Source organism: Neoarius graeffei, chromosome 5 (genome assembly GCF_027579695.1).
Source record: "Neoarius graeffei isolate fNeoGra1 chromosome 5, fNeoGra1.pri, whole genome shotgun sequence".
Taxonomy (NCBI): domain Eukaryota; kingdom Metazoa; phylum Chordata; class Actinopteri; order Siluriformes; family Ariidae; genus Neoarius; species Neoarius graeffei.
The window spans coordinates 54631411-54648853 of NC_083573.1; the positions used below are offsets into that span (position 1 = coordinate 54631411).

Genomic DNA, 17443 nt, shown 5'->3' on the forward strand with positions numbered 1-17443 from the left:
ACATTGAAAGAAAAATATTTTTAGATTAACTGCTGAAATAAGGGAAATTGAGTATTAATTGATCCTACTATGCTATTATAACAGAACACAAGGCCACACCAATTTAATTAGTTGGTTCTCGGATTTTTTCAGGAAAAATAAGCAGCGAGCGGGCGAAATAAAAAAAAAAAAAAAAATGCTCTGATGGTAAAATTAGCGGTGGAAATAGACCAAACAATACAGGCAAACCAGTAAACAGAATTTCAACACACCTGTCAAAGATTTTACGCTTCTGTTCGCTGAATATCCTAACAACCACAAACACAGGCTTTGCAGGATTCCCCTCCACAGGCATGTTTCTTCCACAAGTCTTTATCGAAAGTGAAAGGGGCGATTTGATTGGTTTTCGATGTCACGTGACCTTTTCTGCTGGCGGGAGTTTGATTTCGATTATTTATTTTTTTAATTTTTCATTTTCTTCAAGCGGCGATTCCAAGAACCAACTAATTGAATTGGTGTGGCCTAATGGAATTAAAAATATTGGTTTGAAGGTAAGAAACTTGTGAGAGCACACTTTACTGAGAAAATGAACTCTAAGAATGGTGTAGTTTTTGTGAATTATATACCGGTCTTAAGAGGTCCAGGATGTTCAGCAATGTTAGAGCTGTTGAGGAGTTTCACTGCTTTTCGGTAATTTCCCCTCAGATACTCAAAATTACTCTTCAGAAAGAGAGATGGTGCAGACTGCGAAAGAGAGAGAGGAAAAAAAAATCAGCTCTTAATAGTAAAATATGAAGTACTTGAAGAATATGAAGAAAAACCTTTTACAAACTGTCATATTTACAATGCATTCCTCCATATGCATTACAAACTAAAACTGCTGACTGATACATACTTTATGTGCAACACCATGCATAATAAAGGTAATAACTCACATTTCCTGCTGTGTTCATAACAGACTTGATCTCTCTTTTACAAGCCTTGAGGGATTTCATCTGAATGTAGGCTCGCACTTTATACTGCAAAACACATATGGGGGAAATTAGGAAAACACACAGAAAGAAGGCCTGTAATTCAACTTAAAATGCTGACAGGCAAGCTAGTTTTAAATGCATAGATAGGAGGTTGTCAGTAAATTTCACCACCAAATTAGCACAAGTACTAAATTAGCTTAGATTTTTAAACCCCCCCCCCAACAGTTTTCTCTTGATTTTCTCTCTACCAAGCTTCAGTCATGGCCATCCCACTCCCCTGACATGAATGCCACTGTAAATCTGTACCGTTACCTGAAAAGCAGAATCCACAAAAGCACAAAAGAACCTAAAACCCTGAAGGAACTGGAGTGATTTTCTATCGACAAGTGGTCAAAGATTCCTTTTATAGTCTTCAAACATTATAGGACACAATTCAGTGCTGTTATGTTGGCAAAGGAAGGTTGTACAAAAGTACTAAAAGGCAGGGTGCCAACAGTTACACTACACGTAGTTGCTTATTTTTTCTGGTTGTTTAATTGAATTAAAGATTTGATTTCACTCCATCTTCAGTGTGAAATTAAGATAATTAACCACAAAGATTTTTCCATAAACTTTTTAAAAACTAATTTTTACCAAAGGTGCAAACACTTCGAGCTGACAACACAGAGTTTGTGTAGAAAATGCTTAGAGTTCATGAACAGAAACTACCTGGTGCATCCGGGACTTGGCTGCCTCGATCATGGCAGCAAATTCGGCTTTCTGAGCAGCAGATTCTCTGGCTGTGCTACTCACACCCTGTTACACATGAAACAAAACCAACAGCAAATGAAGGAAAATCCAGTTTTGCTAACATAGTAAGTGCTCGAGTTACAAACCATCAGAAACTGGTCTCTAAACAGTCTAAATGGTCTAAACAACCTACTGTTGTCATACGACTCAAGACTGTAGTTTTAGCGCCTTTTTTTTTTTTTAAAAGATCCTTACAAACTACCAGTTTCCCAAATACTGAACTCCTAGGTCAGTGGTTCTCAAACTTTTTTCACCAAGTACCACCTCAGAAAATATTTGGCTCTCCAAGTACCACCATAATGACCAACATTAAAATACAGTAGCGTAGTAGACCCAAGTATTCATTAAAAACAAGGCGGAGGTTTTATTTAACAAGTATATTTAATATTGTTGGCCACTGTAACATTACACACAGTACTCTGAACAGTAACACTGTGTTTAAATATAGGAAAATAAAACACTGTCCTTAAATAATGAATCAAATAAATTGGCCAAATCTGCAACATCTGTAGTCTCATCAAGCTGTATGGTAAAATATCTACTGTTCTTAATGCGCTCAATCAGTGTCTTAACATCGTCAGCCATGTCGTTTATTCTCCTTGACACGGTGTCATTTGAAAGCGGCACCAAGTTTAACTCTCTGCCAGCTTTCTCTCCACACATGATACATGTCATCTCTTTGGCTAATGGCAAACACAGCAGTTCCCCGATTGTGTGCGGCTTACCGGCTCTGGCGATCAGGAGGCTGGCACGATATGAAGCTTCCTGTGCTTTGGCTACAGGTGTACCATAGGACAGAATGGTGGACTTGGACTGCTTCAGTTCATCACGTTTTCGTAAAAAAAAAAATCCACTGGTTTGTCCTTTAGTGCTGTGTGTTTGGTTGTAAGATGCCGTTTGAGATGCGATGGTTTCATGGACTCATTGCTCAGAACGTCCCCGCATACAACACACTGCGGCCTGGGCAGCTCCTCTGTCCCGCTCCAGATGAATCCCAGTTTTATGTATTTTTCGTCATACTTCCTCCTCACTGGTTTCTGCCGTTTACTAGCAGTTCTGGGGCTGGTTTTGCCACTGTCGTTAGCATCTGCGCTCGGCTCACACGTCCTCTTCAGTTCTCCCTCTCTCCTGATCCACGCTCCCATTCGCGGATTTAAGCCACGACAGTAATTTTGTCGTACTCGTCATAATTAGCAAAGCCACCTCCACCTTTTCCCATCACAGCCTAGTCTACCAAGGGCGGATAACCGTCTGTCAGCGGAACCGGCGGGAATGCGTACGTACGCTACGTATGGCTACCCAGAAGCACTTGCAAACTTTTTAAAATTATTAACTTAATTTGTATCTCCTTTCATTTTCTTGTCATCAGTTGATAAGATATTTTTCATCCATTTGGATATTATGGATAGTATTTCACATTTTATTTTATTTTTTTAATTTTATTTATATTTAATTAAGTGATTCTTTGGCGTACCACTAGAATGGAGCCCACGTACCACTAGTGGTACGCGTACCACAGTTTGAGAATCACTGTCCTAGGTAAAACCATCAAATTCTTGCCTGCACATCACCACATGAAGACTACAATACTAACATCTATAATTTATACTTTGGCACCAAATCAAGAAACAATAGAGGCTATGCTGACAAGTGACACACAGAGGAAGAAAACAAGAGAAAACAAGGACAGGATTAGTGAAAGTGCATAAAATAAAAACAATCATTTTACCGTAATTTTGTTTCTTACCTCTCCTTTGCCATTTTTGTTGTTGCCTTGTACAGAGAGTTTCTCCAGCATGGCAAGTAGATGGAGTGCTTTCTCTGGCTGGAATGTGAGCAGGTAAAGATCCACCAACAGGAAGCACACCGCCTGAGCAAACTTCTCTTCTAGAGCAGAGAACACCATCAAGCCATACCACTCGCCCGCACTGCACCAGTGCACAGCAAAGTGGGAGCACTTGTAATTTTAAAATGCCTACTCACACAATTTAAATCAATTCAAGAGCAACTCCAGTGTACCTCATGAAAAGGTAATAATTTCTGACAATGTTAAAAAGCATCTTTTTGTTCTGTCAATAAGACGCAATCTACCAGACACTACTGAGTCACGGCAGATTTAGAGGTCAGGTAGAAGGGGAGGTTTATCAGGATACAAATGAGAATCTGGAGGAAACAATAGGGAGGTAGGGAGGTTTATTACCATTTTTGTATCTGAGGTGACGTCACGGCAAAAAGGCATGTTGGAAATAATACCAATGAATGATGAGAGAATAAATAAATACATTTACATGGGTTAGTAGACTGATTGATAAGATGTAGTAAATACACAGATGATGCCATATGTACAGTATAGAGGGTCGAAACCAGGCCTTTCAATTACATGAAACCTGCGATGGATAACATTGTAGGTGCCCAAATGAAAGGAACAGTCCACCGTACTTCCATAATGAAATATGCTCTTATCTGAATTGAGACGAGCTGCTCCGTACCTCTCCGAGCTTTGCGCGACCTCCCAGTCAGTCAGACGCAGTCAGACGCGCTGTCACTCCTGTTAGCAATGTAGCTAGGCTCAGCATGGCCAATGGTATTTTTTGGGGCTGTAGTTAGATGCGACCAAACTCTTCCGCGTTTTTCCTGTTTACATAGGTTTATATGACCAGTGACATGAAACAAGTTCAGTTACACAAATTGAAACGTGGCGATTTTCTATGCTATGGAAAGTCCGCACTATAATTACAGGCGTACTAACACCTTCTGCGTGCTTTGGCAGCGCATTGATATCTGAGCTCTGTATCAATGCGCTGTCGAAGCGCGCAGAAGGTGTTAGTACGCCTGTCATTATAGTGCAGACTTTCCATAGCATAGAAAATCATCACGTTTCAATTTGTGTAACTGAACTTTGTTTCATGTCACTGGTCATATAAACCTATGTAAACAGGAAAAACGCGGAAGAGTTTGGTCGCATCTAACTACAGCCCCAAAAAATACCATTGGCCATGCTGAGCCTAGCTACATTGCTAACAGGAGTGACAGCGCGTCTGACTGCGTCTGACTGACTGGGAGGTCACGCAAAGCTCGGACAGGTACGGAGCAGCTCGTCTCAATTCAGATAAGAGCATATGTCATTATGGAAGTACGGTGGACTGTTCCTTTAAGGTCAAACACCCCAAATATGCTACCAAAAGTAAAAAAAAAAAAAAAAAACAAAAAAAAAAAAACAACCCACACCTTGGCTGCATAAAACCCAATGTCTTTACTTTCTTCTTAAAAAAAAAACCAAAAAACACAGAATTTAGCAAGAATTAGCATGTATTTCTTGTAATTGACGCAAAATCCGCACCATTCCTATGTTGTTCCAGGTTCGTCGAACTAGCTGTAAGCCTCGCGCAGAGCACGAATTCTCCATCAACGGTGATCGGCACGCCATGATTTCGTGTAGGAGCGAGACTCGCGTACCAATGACCAGAGCGGGATTTCCACATTAGGTAAAAGACTGAATAAAAGAGAGCTATTCAGGACACAACTGTATGTATTTAAGATACAACTTGCATCTTAAATACACACAGTTGTGTAAGTGTGGGTGGAATCAGTGACTTGGAGCTTGGTCCTCTTGTTGATGATAGTCTTAGACACTGGCCTTTCATTTAAACTAAGATCTTTTACCGGACTACATACTGTGAATTGCACTGCCAATTCTTGTGATGGAACTGAAAAACCTTTTGTGTCGCAGGTCTGCTACAGGTTTGTCTCTTTAATGAGAACAGTGCATAATTTGCTTGCTTTTTCATTCGCAGGCTCCTTTCCTCCAGGCTCTCCTCGGGCCCCAACACATCTTTTAAATACTAACTGTATTCTAATTATTTTTATCATGTACATCAAGAGGGATTAATGCTGTAGACATTTTGCAATAAAGGTAAAAATAACATTCATAGATTTCTTTATTTATTCATAACTTTGTAGCTAAAAAAAAGCAGCAGCAGGTTTAAAACACAGAGCACTAGGAAAACAGCACCTTGCGCGTGCAGAAAAGCCCAAATTACCCTGTATCACAACGGAAAAAGCCCAAATTCAGAAAATAGCCCAAATTACGTAATTGAAAGGCCTGGAAACAGATAGAAATCCTTTTAAAAGTAAATGGTTCAATGAAGTGTTTCCATTGTAAATGTAACAGAACAAGGATAATAAATGATGTAAACAGGAAAAACGCGGAAGAGTTTGGTCGCATCTAACTACAGCCCCAAAAAATACCATTGGCCATGCTGAGCCTAGCTACATTGCTAACAGGAGTGACAGCGCGTCTGACTGCGTCTGACTGACTGGGAGGTCACGCAAAGCTCGGACAGGTACGGAGCAGCTCGTCTCAATTCAGATAAGAGCATATGTCATTATGGAAGTACGGTGGACTGTTCCTTTAAGGTCAAACACCCCAAATATGCTACCAAAAGTAAAAAAAAAAAAAAAACAACCCACACCTTGGCTGCATAAAACCCAATGTCTTTACTTTCTTCTTAAAAAAAAAAAAAAACACAGAATTTAGCAAGAATTAGCATGTAGAGGTTGGGCGGCACGGTGGTGTAGTGGTTAGCGCTGTCGCCTCACAGCAAGAAGGTCCTGGGTTCGAGCCCCGTGGCCGGCGAGGGCCTTTCTGTGTGGAGTTTGCATGTTCTCCCCGTGTCCGCGTGGGTTTCCTCCGGGTGCTCCGGTTTCCCCCACAGTCCAAAAGACATGCAGGTTAGGTTAACTGGTGACTCTAAATTGACCGTAGGTGTGAATGTGAGTGTGAATGTTTGTCTGTGTCTATGTGTCGGCCCTGTGATGACCTGGCGACTTGTCCAGGGTGTACCCCGCCTTTCGCCCGTAGTCAGCTGGGATAGGCTCCAGCTTGCCTGCGACCCTGTAGAAGGATAAAGCGGCTAGAGATAATGAGATGAGATGAGATGGTAGAGGTTTAAGTTACGCATGTGAGAATAGGTTACATAAGGCTGATCTAAGTAAATAAAATTACAAACGGGTAGATGACTACATAAGATGCTTTAAATGCAATGCAATAAAAACTCTAGACCCTTTGTTGGTAGTGGCACCTTGTTGAATACATCACTCAACGTGTTTTGGGAACAGAATTGCTCCCTTGTGGAATTAAACAAATTGCAAAGTAAAATAGCTTTTATTGATAGTGCTGCTTTACACAGGGGGCAAGTTGCGGTTTCTTTGTCTTCTAGCAAGAAGCCATGGGTGAGTCTGGAGTGGCTGATGTGGGATTTGGTGTACGCCACTTGGTCGTGCCTGGTATTAAAGTAGAATAGATGATTCTTATTGAGAGAGGAGTTAATTTAGTGTTATTTGTTGTCAGGGTATTCGTCCCATTCAGATTAACATTTCCTTGAGATGTAGAAGGTCAGTATGGGTTTGAGATCTGAGGCTGGGATTTGGCACTGGGTAATTTCTTCACGAAGGTCTCTCTGAACAGCTCTGTCGAAAACAGTGAGGATTTGAAAGTCCTGCTTTTCTCATTGTAGTAAAAAACTACAAGGAGATATATATTAATACAAATAAATCAATATATTATTTACCAGCTTAAGGTCAGTCTGTATCGTGAAATACCGTGACCGAGGTCTTGAAAGTACTGACTGAGGCCCTCTGGGCCGAGGTCAGTATTCAAGGCCGAGGTCACGGTATTTCACCATACGGACCGACCTTAAGCTGGTAAATAATATATTTATTTTTTTTCTTTACCAAATTCTAACAGAAAACGAGAGCGCCCGAAAGGGAAAACCGAGCCGGGTCGCCATTTTGAATCCTCATTCACGGCTGTAATGCAAATTGCTTCCTCCTCGATATGCAAGTGCACTTCCATGGCAGGAAAAAACTACATTTTGCCGCCTATGTAGTCCTCTATTTATACAAAACTGAGTCATTCAGGATTCAGCCATGTTTTTGCTCGGCATTAGCAACAGTTACAGGTTTTTAGCTTTCTCCTGAAATGTCTTCTTTTATTTCTTCTTCTTCAGGGTAGTAAAACTCGCTTTCGCTGTGAACGCTGTTGTTATCGCTATCCATGATGTAAAATTAATGCTATTCTCCTGAGAAATGCTGGCAAAAATTTATAAGATTTTTGATAATCTTGTAAATAAATCTTATTAAAAAAAGTAGTTGACAAAAAAAAATGCTACTATGTTTGTTGTTGCTGTGAACGAGCAAGTCGCTGGAGGTCCATAACCTGGGTCAGTATTGTAGAATATGGACCCGCTCACCAGCCAATCAGAGCGCGGGATTTGATGGAAACCGGATCACAAAACAAACAAACAAACAAAACAAACAAACTTTCTGTAAAACTACTAAACATGCAGCCATGGAGTCTGAACTCTATAATGTTTTAATTTAATTTTTTTTTTCCTGAGCACACAAAGCCCAGAAGTAGTATGCTTCAAACCCAGTGTCAAGTACAAACTATTCAAACACATTTAACATCAACTTGAGTTCAGGGTTGTATTAATCTCCCCAGAAACGGAGCTGAAATCTTAATCATGTAGGTCAGGCTGCCCATGAAAACACAACCTACATTATTTCACATAACAGAGGGTTAATTGTAAAAAGGTGTTCAGTAGATAGTGATGCAGAAGGTGTTTAAACAGTGACTGGAGTGGCTCTTTAAAACTTCACTGACATTAACCACCATCGTGGAGAAAAATACATTAAGATCAAGGAACTGTTGAAACTGCAGGCCACCGGGTTCCTCCTCATAACTCGAGGGGAGAAACAGCAACTGTGTGGGTTTTTATTTTATTACAGTAAACCCTGTCTAAAGCTCCCATCAACTTTTCTGTGATATTTCAAAACATACCGAAAGGTTCCAGAAACTGGTAGAGCTTCTCTCCAATGGCTATTGCTTCGGAGTATTGCCGCATGTGGTAGTGAATGATGGCCTGATTGTAATAGAGAATGCTGTTTTCAACATCATCTAAACCATCGATATCCTCCACAGCAGAATGCACCTACAAACAAAACATGATCATGAATAAATAACACTTGACATTTATCTCCATGACAGACGCATCACAGCTCATCACAGTATTTTCTCACCTGATTTTTTATCATCATTAAAGTTTGCTTCAAAGTGCTTGTGGTTGTCTGGCCACTTCTGTAAAACTCCGTGACCGCTTTGTTCATGGCAATCTTGTAGTCATCTTTGTTCAGCTCCTGGAGATTTTCTAGCTGCTTTAGGGCATCATCATAGTTTCCAGACTAGAGAGAAATCAGACATGTTTTAAATTACAGGTTACAGCTCTGACTACAAGACACAGTACAGTGGTGCTTGAAAGTTTGTGAACCCTTTAGAATTTTCTATATTTCTGCATAAATATGACCTAAAATAACATCAGGTTTTCACACAAGTCCTAAAAGTAGATAAAGAGAACCCAGTTAAACAAATGAGACAAAATTATAATACTTGGTCATTTATTTATTGAGGAAAATGATCCAATATTACATATTTGTGAGTGGCAAAAGTATGTGAACCTCTAGGATTAGCAGTTAATTTGAAGGTGAAATTAGTGTCAGGTGTTTGCAATCAATGGGATGACAATCAGGTGTGAGTGGGCACCCTGTTTTATTTAAAGAACAGGGATCTATCAAAGTCTGATCTTCACAACACATGTTTGGGGAAGTGCATCATGGCACGAACAAAGGAGATTTCTGAGGACCTCAGAAAAAGCATTGTTGATGCTCATCAGGCTGGAAAAGGTTACAAAACCATCTCTAAAGAGTTTGGACTCCACCAATCCACAGTCAGACAGATTGTGTACAAATGGAGGAAATTCAAGACCATTGTTACCTCCCTAGGAGTGGTCAACCAACAAAGATCACTCCAAGAGCAAGGCGTGTAATAGTCGGTGAGGTCACAAAGGACCCCAGGGCAACTTCTAAGCAACTGAAGGCCTCTCTCACATTGGCTAATGTTAATGTTCATGAGTCCACCATCAGGAGAACGCTGAACAACAATGGTGTGCATGGCGGGTCGCAAGCCATTGCTCTCCAAAAAGAACATTGCTGCTCACCTGCAGTTTGCTAAAGATCACGTGGACAAGCCAGAAGGCTATCGGAAAAATATGTTTTGTAGACGGATGAGACCAAAATAGAACTTTTTGATTTAAATGAGAAGCATTATGTTTGGAGAAAGGAAAACACTGCATTCCAGCATAAGAACCTTATCCCATCTGTGAAACATGGTGGTGGTAGCATCATGGTTTGGGCCTGTTTTGCTGCATCTGGGCCAGGACGGCTTGCCATTATTGATGGAATAATGAATTTTTAATTTTACCAGTGAATTCTAAAGGAAAATGTCAAGACATCTGTCCACGAACTGAATCTCAAGAGAAGGTGGGTCATGCAGCAAGACAATGACCCTAGGCACAAGTCATTCTACCAAAGAATGGTTAAAGAAGAATAAAGTTAATGTTTTGGAATGGCCAAGTCAAAGTCCTGACCTTAATCCAATCAAAATGTTGTGGAAGGACCTGAAGCGAGCAGTTCAACATCCCAGAGTTGAAGCTGTTCTGTATGGAGGAATGGGCTAAAACTCCTCCAAGCCGGTGTGCAGGACTGATCAACAGTTACCAGAAACATTTAGTTGCAGTTATTGCTGCACAAGGAAGTCACACCAGATACTGAAAGCAAAGGTTCACATACTTTTGCCACTCACAGACATGTAATATTGGATCATTTTCCTCAATAAATAAATGACCAAGTATAATATTTTTGTCTCATTTGTTTAACTGGGTTCTCTTTATCTACTTTTAGGACTTGTGTGAAAATCTGATGTTATTTTAGGTCATATTTACGCAGAAATATAGAAAATTCGAAAGGGTTCACAAATTTTCAAGCACCACTGTAATTGAGTATGTTTTATTTATAAAGCACATCTGAAACAAGAGAAAATTTACCAGTATTGCACACAATTACAAGCATATAAAATATTCATAAGAACATTAAATTTGGTTTAGAGCATAAGTAGGTCTTTAAAATAAATAAATAAATAAACCCACGAGATATTAAAAAATCCTGAAGGAGAAAGAGATATGATACAACTGCACAGATTAAAGTGATAAAGTGTGCTTTTAAGTCTTGATTTAAAAACAATAAGAGCAAGCACATTTGATAGTAGTGGGAGGCTATTTCATAACATTAACAAAGACAGAGTCACACTTGAGTTTCAGCCAAGATTATGGAAAAGCTAACAGTAACAGGACTAAAGACCTCAGAGACATGAGAGCAGAGCAGTGGCACAAGAGATCAGAGATATAAAGATGGCCATTAGGAGCCCTAAAAACTGTTAAACTTTAAACTGGGTTCCATATTGGACAAGGAGCCAGTTGATGGTGATGGGGTGTAATCTCACAACTGGACTTTAATGCCAAGATACAGCAAATTACAATCATCATCATCATCATCATCATTTTTTGGCTGCTTCCGATTAGGGGTCACCACAGCGGATCTTTCGTCTCCATTGCTCCCTGTCTTCTGCATCCTCCTCTACCACACCTGCCCCTTTCATGTCCTCTCTCACCACATCCATGTATCTCCTCTTTGGCCTTCCTCGTTTTCGTGTGCCTGGCAGCTCCATCCTCAACATTCTCCTTCCAACATGCTCTGCATCTCTTCTCAGGATGTGTGTGCCCGTACCATCTCAGTCTCAGCTCTCCTAGCTTAATTCCCAAGCTCTCCACATGTGCTGTCCCTCTGCTGTGCTCGTTCCTTATCCTGTCCAACCTCCCATCGCAAACCTTAACATCCTCAACTCCGCCACCTCCAACTTTGCCTCCTGTCTCTTCGTTAAGGGTACGGTCTCCAATCCAGACATCACAGCTGGTCTCACTACTGTCTTATACATCTTACCCAGGCTTTCGTCTAAACGGGGGAACAGGGGCGCTGCGCCCTCTTACTCTCGGCGTGCGCCCCCTTACCGACTCCGTGAAAACATCCCAGCAACACTACGTGACAATGTGTCTGATCATCAAATACGTTATAATTGCTCCAAAAATATTCCAATCATAGTAGATACACCGTCAGACAGTGCAAAAACAATCCGAATTGGCGTTTTCCAGACTGAGGCGCCATGTTGTTTAGGTGTTTACTTGTCGCGGCTGCTCTCGCGAGATTTGACATGGGTTACATACAAGGTCAGCTGACTTGTAGAGCGAGATTTCTCGAGACTGAATGACCTTTCACCCACCGGCGCGGGAGCTTTTGACAGAAGTAGTTTGCGAGTTGTTTTTGTTGACACTTGGGCATTTAAAGATGTCATCCTGCGGCATGAAACGGAAGAAAGCCAAAGACTGTCCGGGGCAGAAGAAGATTACTTCTTCCTTTTTCAATGTTGACAGACAATTTGTTACAATTTCCCTCTCAGATAGCCTCAGAATGTCCCATTGAAGCATTTTTCAAAGGCTTTGCACGGCGGGGGGGGACAACCGGCACCATCCCCCCCCCCCCGCTTTGCTCCCTCGCCATGGTGAGCGCCCTCATACTAAAATTTTCTAGAAAAAGCCCTGTTACCTTTCACTTTTGCTGGGACTTTCCTATCACAAATGACTCCTGAAATTCTTCTCCAACTGCTCCACCCTGCCTGCACTCTCTTTCTCACCTCACTATCGCAGCCCCCATTTTCCTGCACAGTTGACCCCAGGTACTTGAATTCACCAACTTTCTTTACGTCCACTCCTTGCATCTTCACTACACTCATCCCCATTCTCACTGATGCACATGTATTCTGTACACGTGTACAGCAAATTACAATAATAAAACATGAATAACTCTTTGCAAGTCCTGAAAAGAAAGAAATGACATGATTTCAGAAAATCACTCCAAACTACTAAAAATACTTTTTGCCAGAGTTGCTTGGCTGATCAAACTTGAGGTCCAGCAAAACACCATGATTTTTCCACCTGTGGTGTAATGTATTGTGGCAGTGCTCCTATGCGATTTAACAGCACACTCAAATAACAAACGGGCCAATCGATAACCATCCAGGTCTTAACATCCTCAGTGCACACACTGCAGTGAGCATGTTTACAGGGTTTTAAAGAGAGAAATCCTGAGTGGTGTAACACAAAATTCACTCCATCATCCAGAGATCGCAAGTTTCAATCCCAAGGTTGCCACAGCCATCCTGGCCATACTATCAGTGAGTGAGGGGTGGCATATACCCTCTCTCCCCTGTCAACCAGAAATGACACTAGTCTGTGAGCTCATAATTGTAGAGGTGGGTGTACAGCGCTTTCTTCCAAGTGTTACTTCGCCCCTGACGTCACATGACAGGAGTTAGAAACTATGTGATAGGCTGGCTTCATGTGCCCATGATAGCTGTCATGTGATAGGGGAGAGCTGTCTGGTGGGTGGAAATTGGCTATAACTAGGGAGAAAATCCATGAAAAGATAAAAATCGACCTGAATAACACTGGTGTAGCAATGAAAAGGAACATTATATTTTCAAATAACTACGGCATGTACAGTGAAACGATGACATGCCCCTATATTGATCCTTGGGATACATCATAAATAACAGTACCAAAGGATGAATAGAGGTTTCTGATTTTAACTCTACATGTTCTGACTGAGGTACCAGCTCAGCAAATTCTCCCGCAGGGCAAATATACTCTCAAGGAGCCCAGTATGGGCATCATGATATTTAATAACAACTGCACTAAATGAAAATCAGGTACATACCATAAATGCTTCAAGGGCATTTGTAGCCATCTCCTTTTCCTGGTCTGAAATTCCAGGGGAAACAATACTGTCATGTTTCATGTCACTGACTTGGTCTGGGGAGGGGAAAAAACAAAATCAATCAAATCAAATCAATCAATCAACAGTGAATGATCTGCAGTAGCATGGTGGTGTAGTGGTTAGCACTGTCGCCTCACAGAAAGAAGGTCCTGGGTTCGAGCCCAGCGGCCGGCGAGGGCCTTTCTGTGTGAAGTTTGCATGTTCTCCCCATGTCTGTATGGGTTTCCCTCACAGTCCAAAGACACGCAGGTTAGGTTAACTCTAAATTGACCGTAGGTGTGAATGGTTTGTGGGTGGTAAAAGAGAGCAACTGGACTTACTTGAAGACGTTTCACCTCTCATCCGAAAGGTGAAGAATCTTCAAGCAAGTCCAGTTGCTCTCTTTTACCACCCACAGTTTACTATGACCTGGATGACTGAGAATCTTCACAGACGTGTGAATGGTTGTTTGTCTCCATTAGCCCTTTCCCACCAAATCAGTTCCAGGGCTGGTTCGGGGCCAGTGCTTAGTTTGGAACCGGGTTTTCTGTTTCCACTGACAAAGAACTGGCTCTGGGCCAGAAAAACCTAGTCTGGCTAACAACTTCAAAGCTCTGCGAGCATTTGGTCTGGCAAAGATATTAAGCCCAACCGTTTCCCAAAGCGCGTGGTTGACCCGCCTCCCTGAAATGCCTCAGTTTGCTACTGGTCGAAGCCAGAAAAGGCTGTGAAGAAGCTTAAACCAATCACATCACTCTTTCCTCTGACGTATGTGACGCGACGGAAACTGCTTGAGTAACAGGAAGAAGATAAATACCTCCAGGGCTGCTCTTTGCTCCGTTTTCAATGAGAACATCCCGTTGAATGCTTTCAATACAGCATCTACCGCTGTGTCAAAGGCTTGCCGCTGCTCCATGTTCATAATGTTTCTAGTGAATGAAGCGCTTACGGCATAGATCCTGTAAACAATCTATGGCTTCCGGTCGCAGTTCTACTACGTCACTGCCTTGAACACGCCTCTACCCAGGGCCGTTGGAGATGCTCAAAGTTGATTGGCTCCCGATTTTTCGGGAGCTTGGAAGAGCTGGAGATAGCTTGCCTTGCCAGACTAAGCTTGCAACAGGCCCCCGTGTTGCGTCACACTTAGGATGGGCCGGCCCAGGCTAAGAAAAACCGGTTCCAGGGTAGCACCAGCTCTTTGCTAGCCTGGAAAATCCCATGCTGCTTTGCACAATCGTTCCGATCTGAAAAGACAGCATGGAAACTATGGTCTAAAGGCTCGCCTGAGTTAGGGAGCCAATCAGAGAGTGGGGAGGGGTGGAAAGACGGTGACGCGTACTACTCGACAAACGGAAACTTGTAGTTTATTTGGGACTGTTTACGGATCACATTTAACATGGCGGCGAGCGATACGAACCAAACTTTCGATCAAGCTTTAGACACTGTTCTGAATAGTTTAGAGAGCAAAAGTTTGTTTTAAAAAACTCTTTCCTTCTCTTCGTCGCTCTAACTACGTCACCGGGTACAAGTGCCATGATTGGCCATAGGCTACGTATACGCCAAATGATAGACATTCGCAACGTCCAATAAACGGCCGTTGACAATCGTAAACCACACCTCCCCTACGAGAAATTCAATAGGCGGATTCCAGACCATACTTCACTTGTGATATGGTCTGGTGTTAACCAGACTAGCTCTTTGCTGGGCTAGAGGAAAGAACTGCTTACGTCAGCACGGAGTTGTTAAGACCAAAACAATAGCAAGACCGCGAGAGGGCATCCATTATTGTTGTTGTTGCTGCTTCTTCTTCTTCTCAGTGTTGTCGTTGCTTTGATGTTCGCACCAAGGTTTATGCAAACGCAGCGACGTAACTGACGTATACAGTCACGTAATGACGTGGCTCCCCTTAGCACCCCGAGCTATGGAAAAGCAAACTGGTTCTCAAGTTGAACGAGTTGTGAACCAGCACCGGCCCCGAACCAGCCCTGGAACTGATTTGGTGGAACCTGGTGACTTGTCCAGGGTGTACCATAGTCCAGCTGGGATAGGCTCCAGCCCACCTGCGACCATGTAGAACAGGATAAGCGGCTGCAGATGATGGATGGATGGATGGATGGATGATCTGCTGTGTGGCAACCTGTATGTGCTAAAGTAATATGCAGCATACTAAAACATTAAGCCAGCTCATTTGACCAGAAAGACAGAAAAGCGGGGCGGCACGGTGGTGTAGCGGTTAGCGCTGTCGCCTTACAGCAAGAAGGTCCTGGGTTCGAGCCCCGTGGCCGGCGAGGGCCTTTCTGTGCGGAGTTTGCATGTTCTCCCCGTGTCCGCGTGGGTTTCCTCCGGGTGCTCCGGTTTCCCCCGCAGTCCAAAGACATGCAGGTTAGGTTAACTGGTGACTCTAAATTGAGCGTAGGTGTGAATGTGAGTGTGAATGGTTGTCTGTGTCTATGTGTCAGCCCTGTGATGACCTGGCGACTTGTCCAGGGTGTACCCCACCTTTCACCCGTAGTCAGCTGGGATAGGCTCCAGCTTGCCTGCGACCCTGTAGAAGGATAAAGCGGCTAGAGATAATGAGATGAGATGACAGAAAAGCGCACCTGGTGCAGGTGTGTGGTGTGCAGGTGTGTGTGGTGCAGGTGTACTGCTCTATACAAAACACCAGATACACGTCCTTCAGCTATCCTTCTAACTGGCTAACCAGCTTTCTGGGCCACTTTCGTATATTTTCCATATAAAACAATATATGATTTAAGCCAGTGTCCCCCACGACAGAACTAATGGCTCAGTAAACTCGGCTCTGACTGAGGGAGCGCAGAGTTGACGCTAACGGCCGGTGCTATTGCTTGACTGTTAGCTACCCCGCTTATTGTGGTGGCCATGCTAGCGTTCATGTCAAACACACACACTCCAAGAACCGGGTCGGGTTTCTGCACGGAGAAAGTAACGACACCATCATTAACGAGTCAAACTGATAGCTAGCCACATTTACACCTTTATACAGCCATTATTATCATATATAGCAACCTAAACACTTAGCTAATAGCTAACGCCTTACTAGCTAATGATAAAAACACAGCTTACCAGAGTTATTTTCGGCCATTTCTTGAAAGTTAGCGGCGGTTTAAATGTTTATAGATTACAGCAACCGGTTATCACTTAATAACTCACTACGTTCACGATTCTTTAACGACACCACAAAGGAATCACTGATCTGTATTCGCGATTAACAGATAGCTTTACTCAAGACTTCGCCATTAAAATTACCCAGAGAGTCTCCCGCGGACGAGCAGAGCGTTTCTGTGAGCGCCTCCTGTCGGTGTGGAAGCGCTACAACACGACACCGTTTGGTTTAAAAAACAACTTCTTCCAACAACCACGCGATGGCGCCAGCTGCGAGGGACAGACCGTTACAAACCCCACGACAGCACGGGTTCTCTTATGGTCTGCAGGCAGAGACCCCTTAAAATCACCCAGCCCAAAGATACATTTATTTGATCAACATCATACAACTTTTGAAACAGGCTCGGTATTTGAAGGTGCATCCATCCATCCATCCGTTATCTGTAGCCGCTTATCTTGTTCGACAGGGTCGTGGGCGAGCTGGAGTCTATCCCAGCTGACTGCGGGCGAGAGGCAGGGTACACCCTGGACAAGTCGCCAGGTTATTGCAGGGCTGACACACAGAGACAAACAACCATTCACACTCACGTTCACACTCACACCTACGGTCAATTTAGAGCCACGGATTAACCTAACCTGCATGTCTTTGGACTGTGGGGGAAACCGGAGCACCCGGAGGAAACCCATGCGGACACGGGGAGAACATTCAAACTCCACACAGAAAGACCCTCGTTGGTCACTGGGCTTGAACCCAGGACCTTCTTGCTGTGAGGCAATAGTGCTATCCACTACACCACCGTGCCGCCCGAATGTGCATC

General features: G+C 42.9%; 1 protein-coding gene across 2 annotated transcripts in view; it reads right to left on the bottom strand.

The window, feature by feature from the left end:
* cnot10 (CCR4-NOT transcription complex, subunit 10) overlaps positions 1-16779 on the bottom strand; it is a 28586-nt gene extending 11807 nt beyond the window's left edge. The window contains exons 1-8 of one of the 2 annotated variants that reach the window (XM_060922061.1): positions 16587-16779; positions 13464-13558; positions 8823-8984; positions 8584-8734; positions 3490-3626; positions 1662-1748; positions 915-998; positions 606-723 (exon numbers count right to left, since the gene is read on the bottom strand). In XM_060922061.1, coding sequence (XP_060778044.1) covers positions 606-723; positions 915-998; positions 1662-1748; positions 3490-3626; positions 8584-8734; positions 8823-8984; positions 13464-13558; positions 16587-16605 — 853 coding nt within the window. In that variant the 5' untranslated portion in view covers positions 16606-16779. Of the gene's footprint in view, positions 1-605; positions 724-914; positions 999-1661; positions 1749-3489; positions 3630-8583; positions 8735-8822; positions 8985-13463; positions 13559-16586 lie in introns of both variants that reach the window. The other variant, XM_060922060.1, reaches the window with a different exon arrangement.
* Positions 16780-17443: the final 664 nt, after the last annotated feature.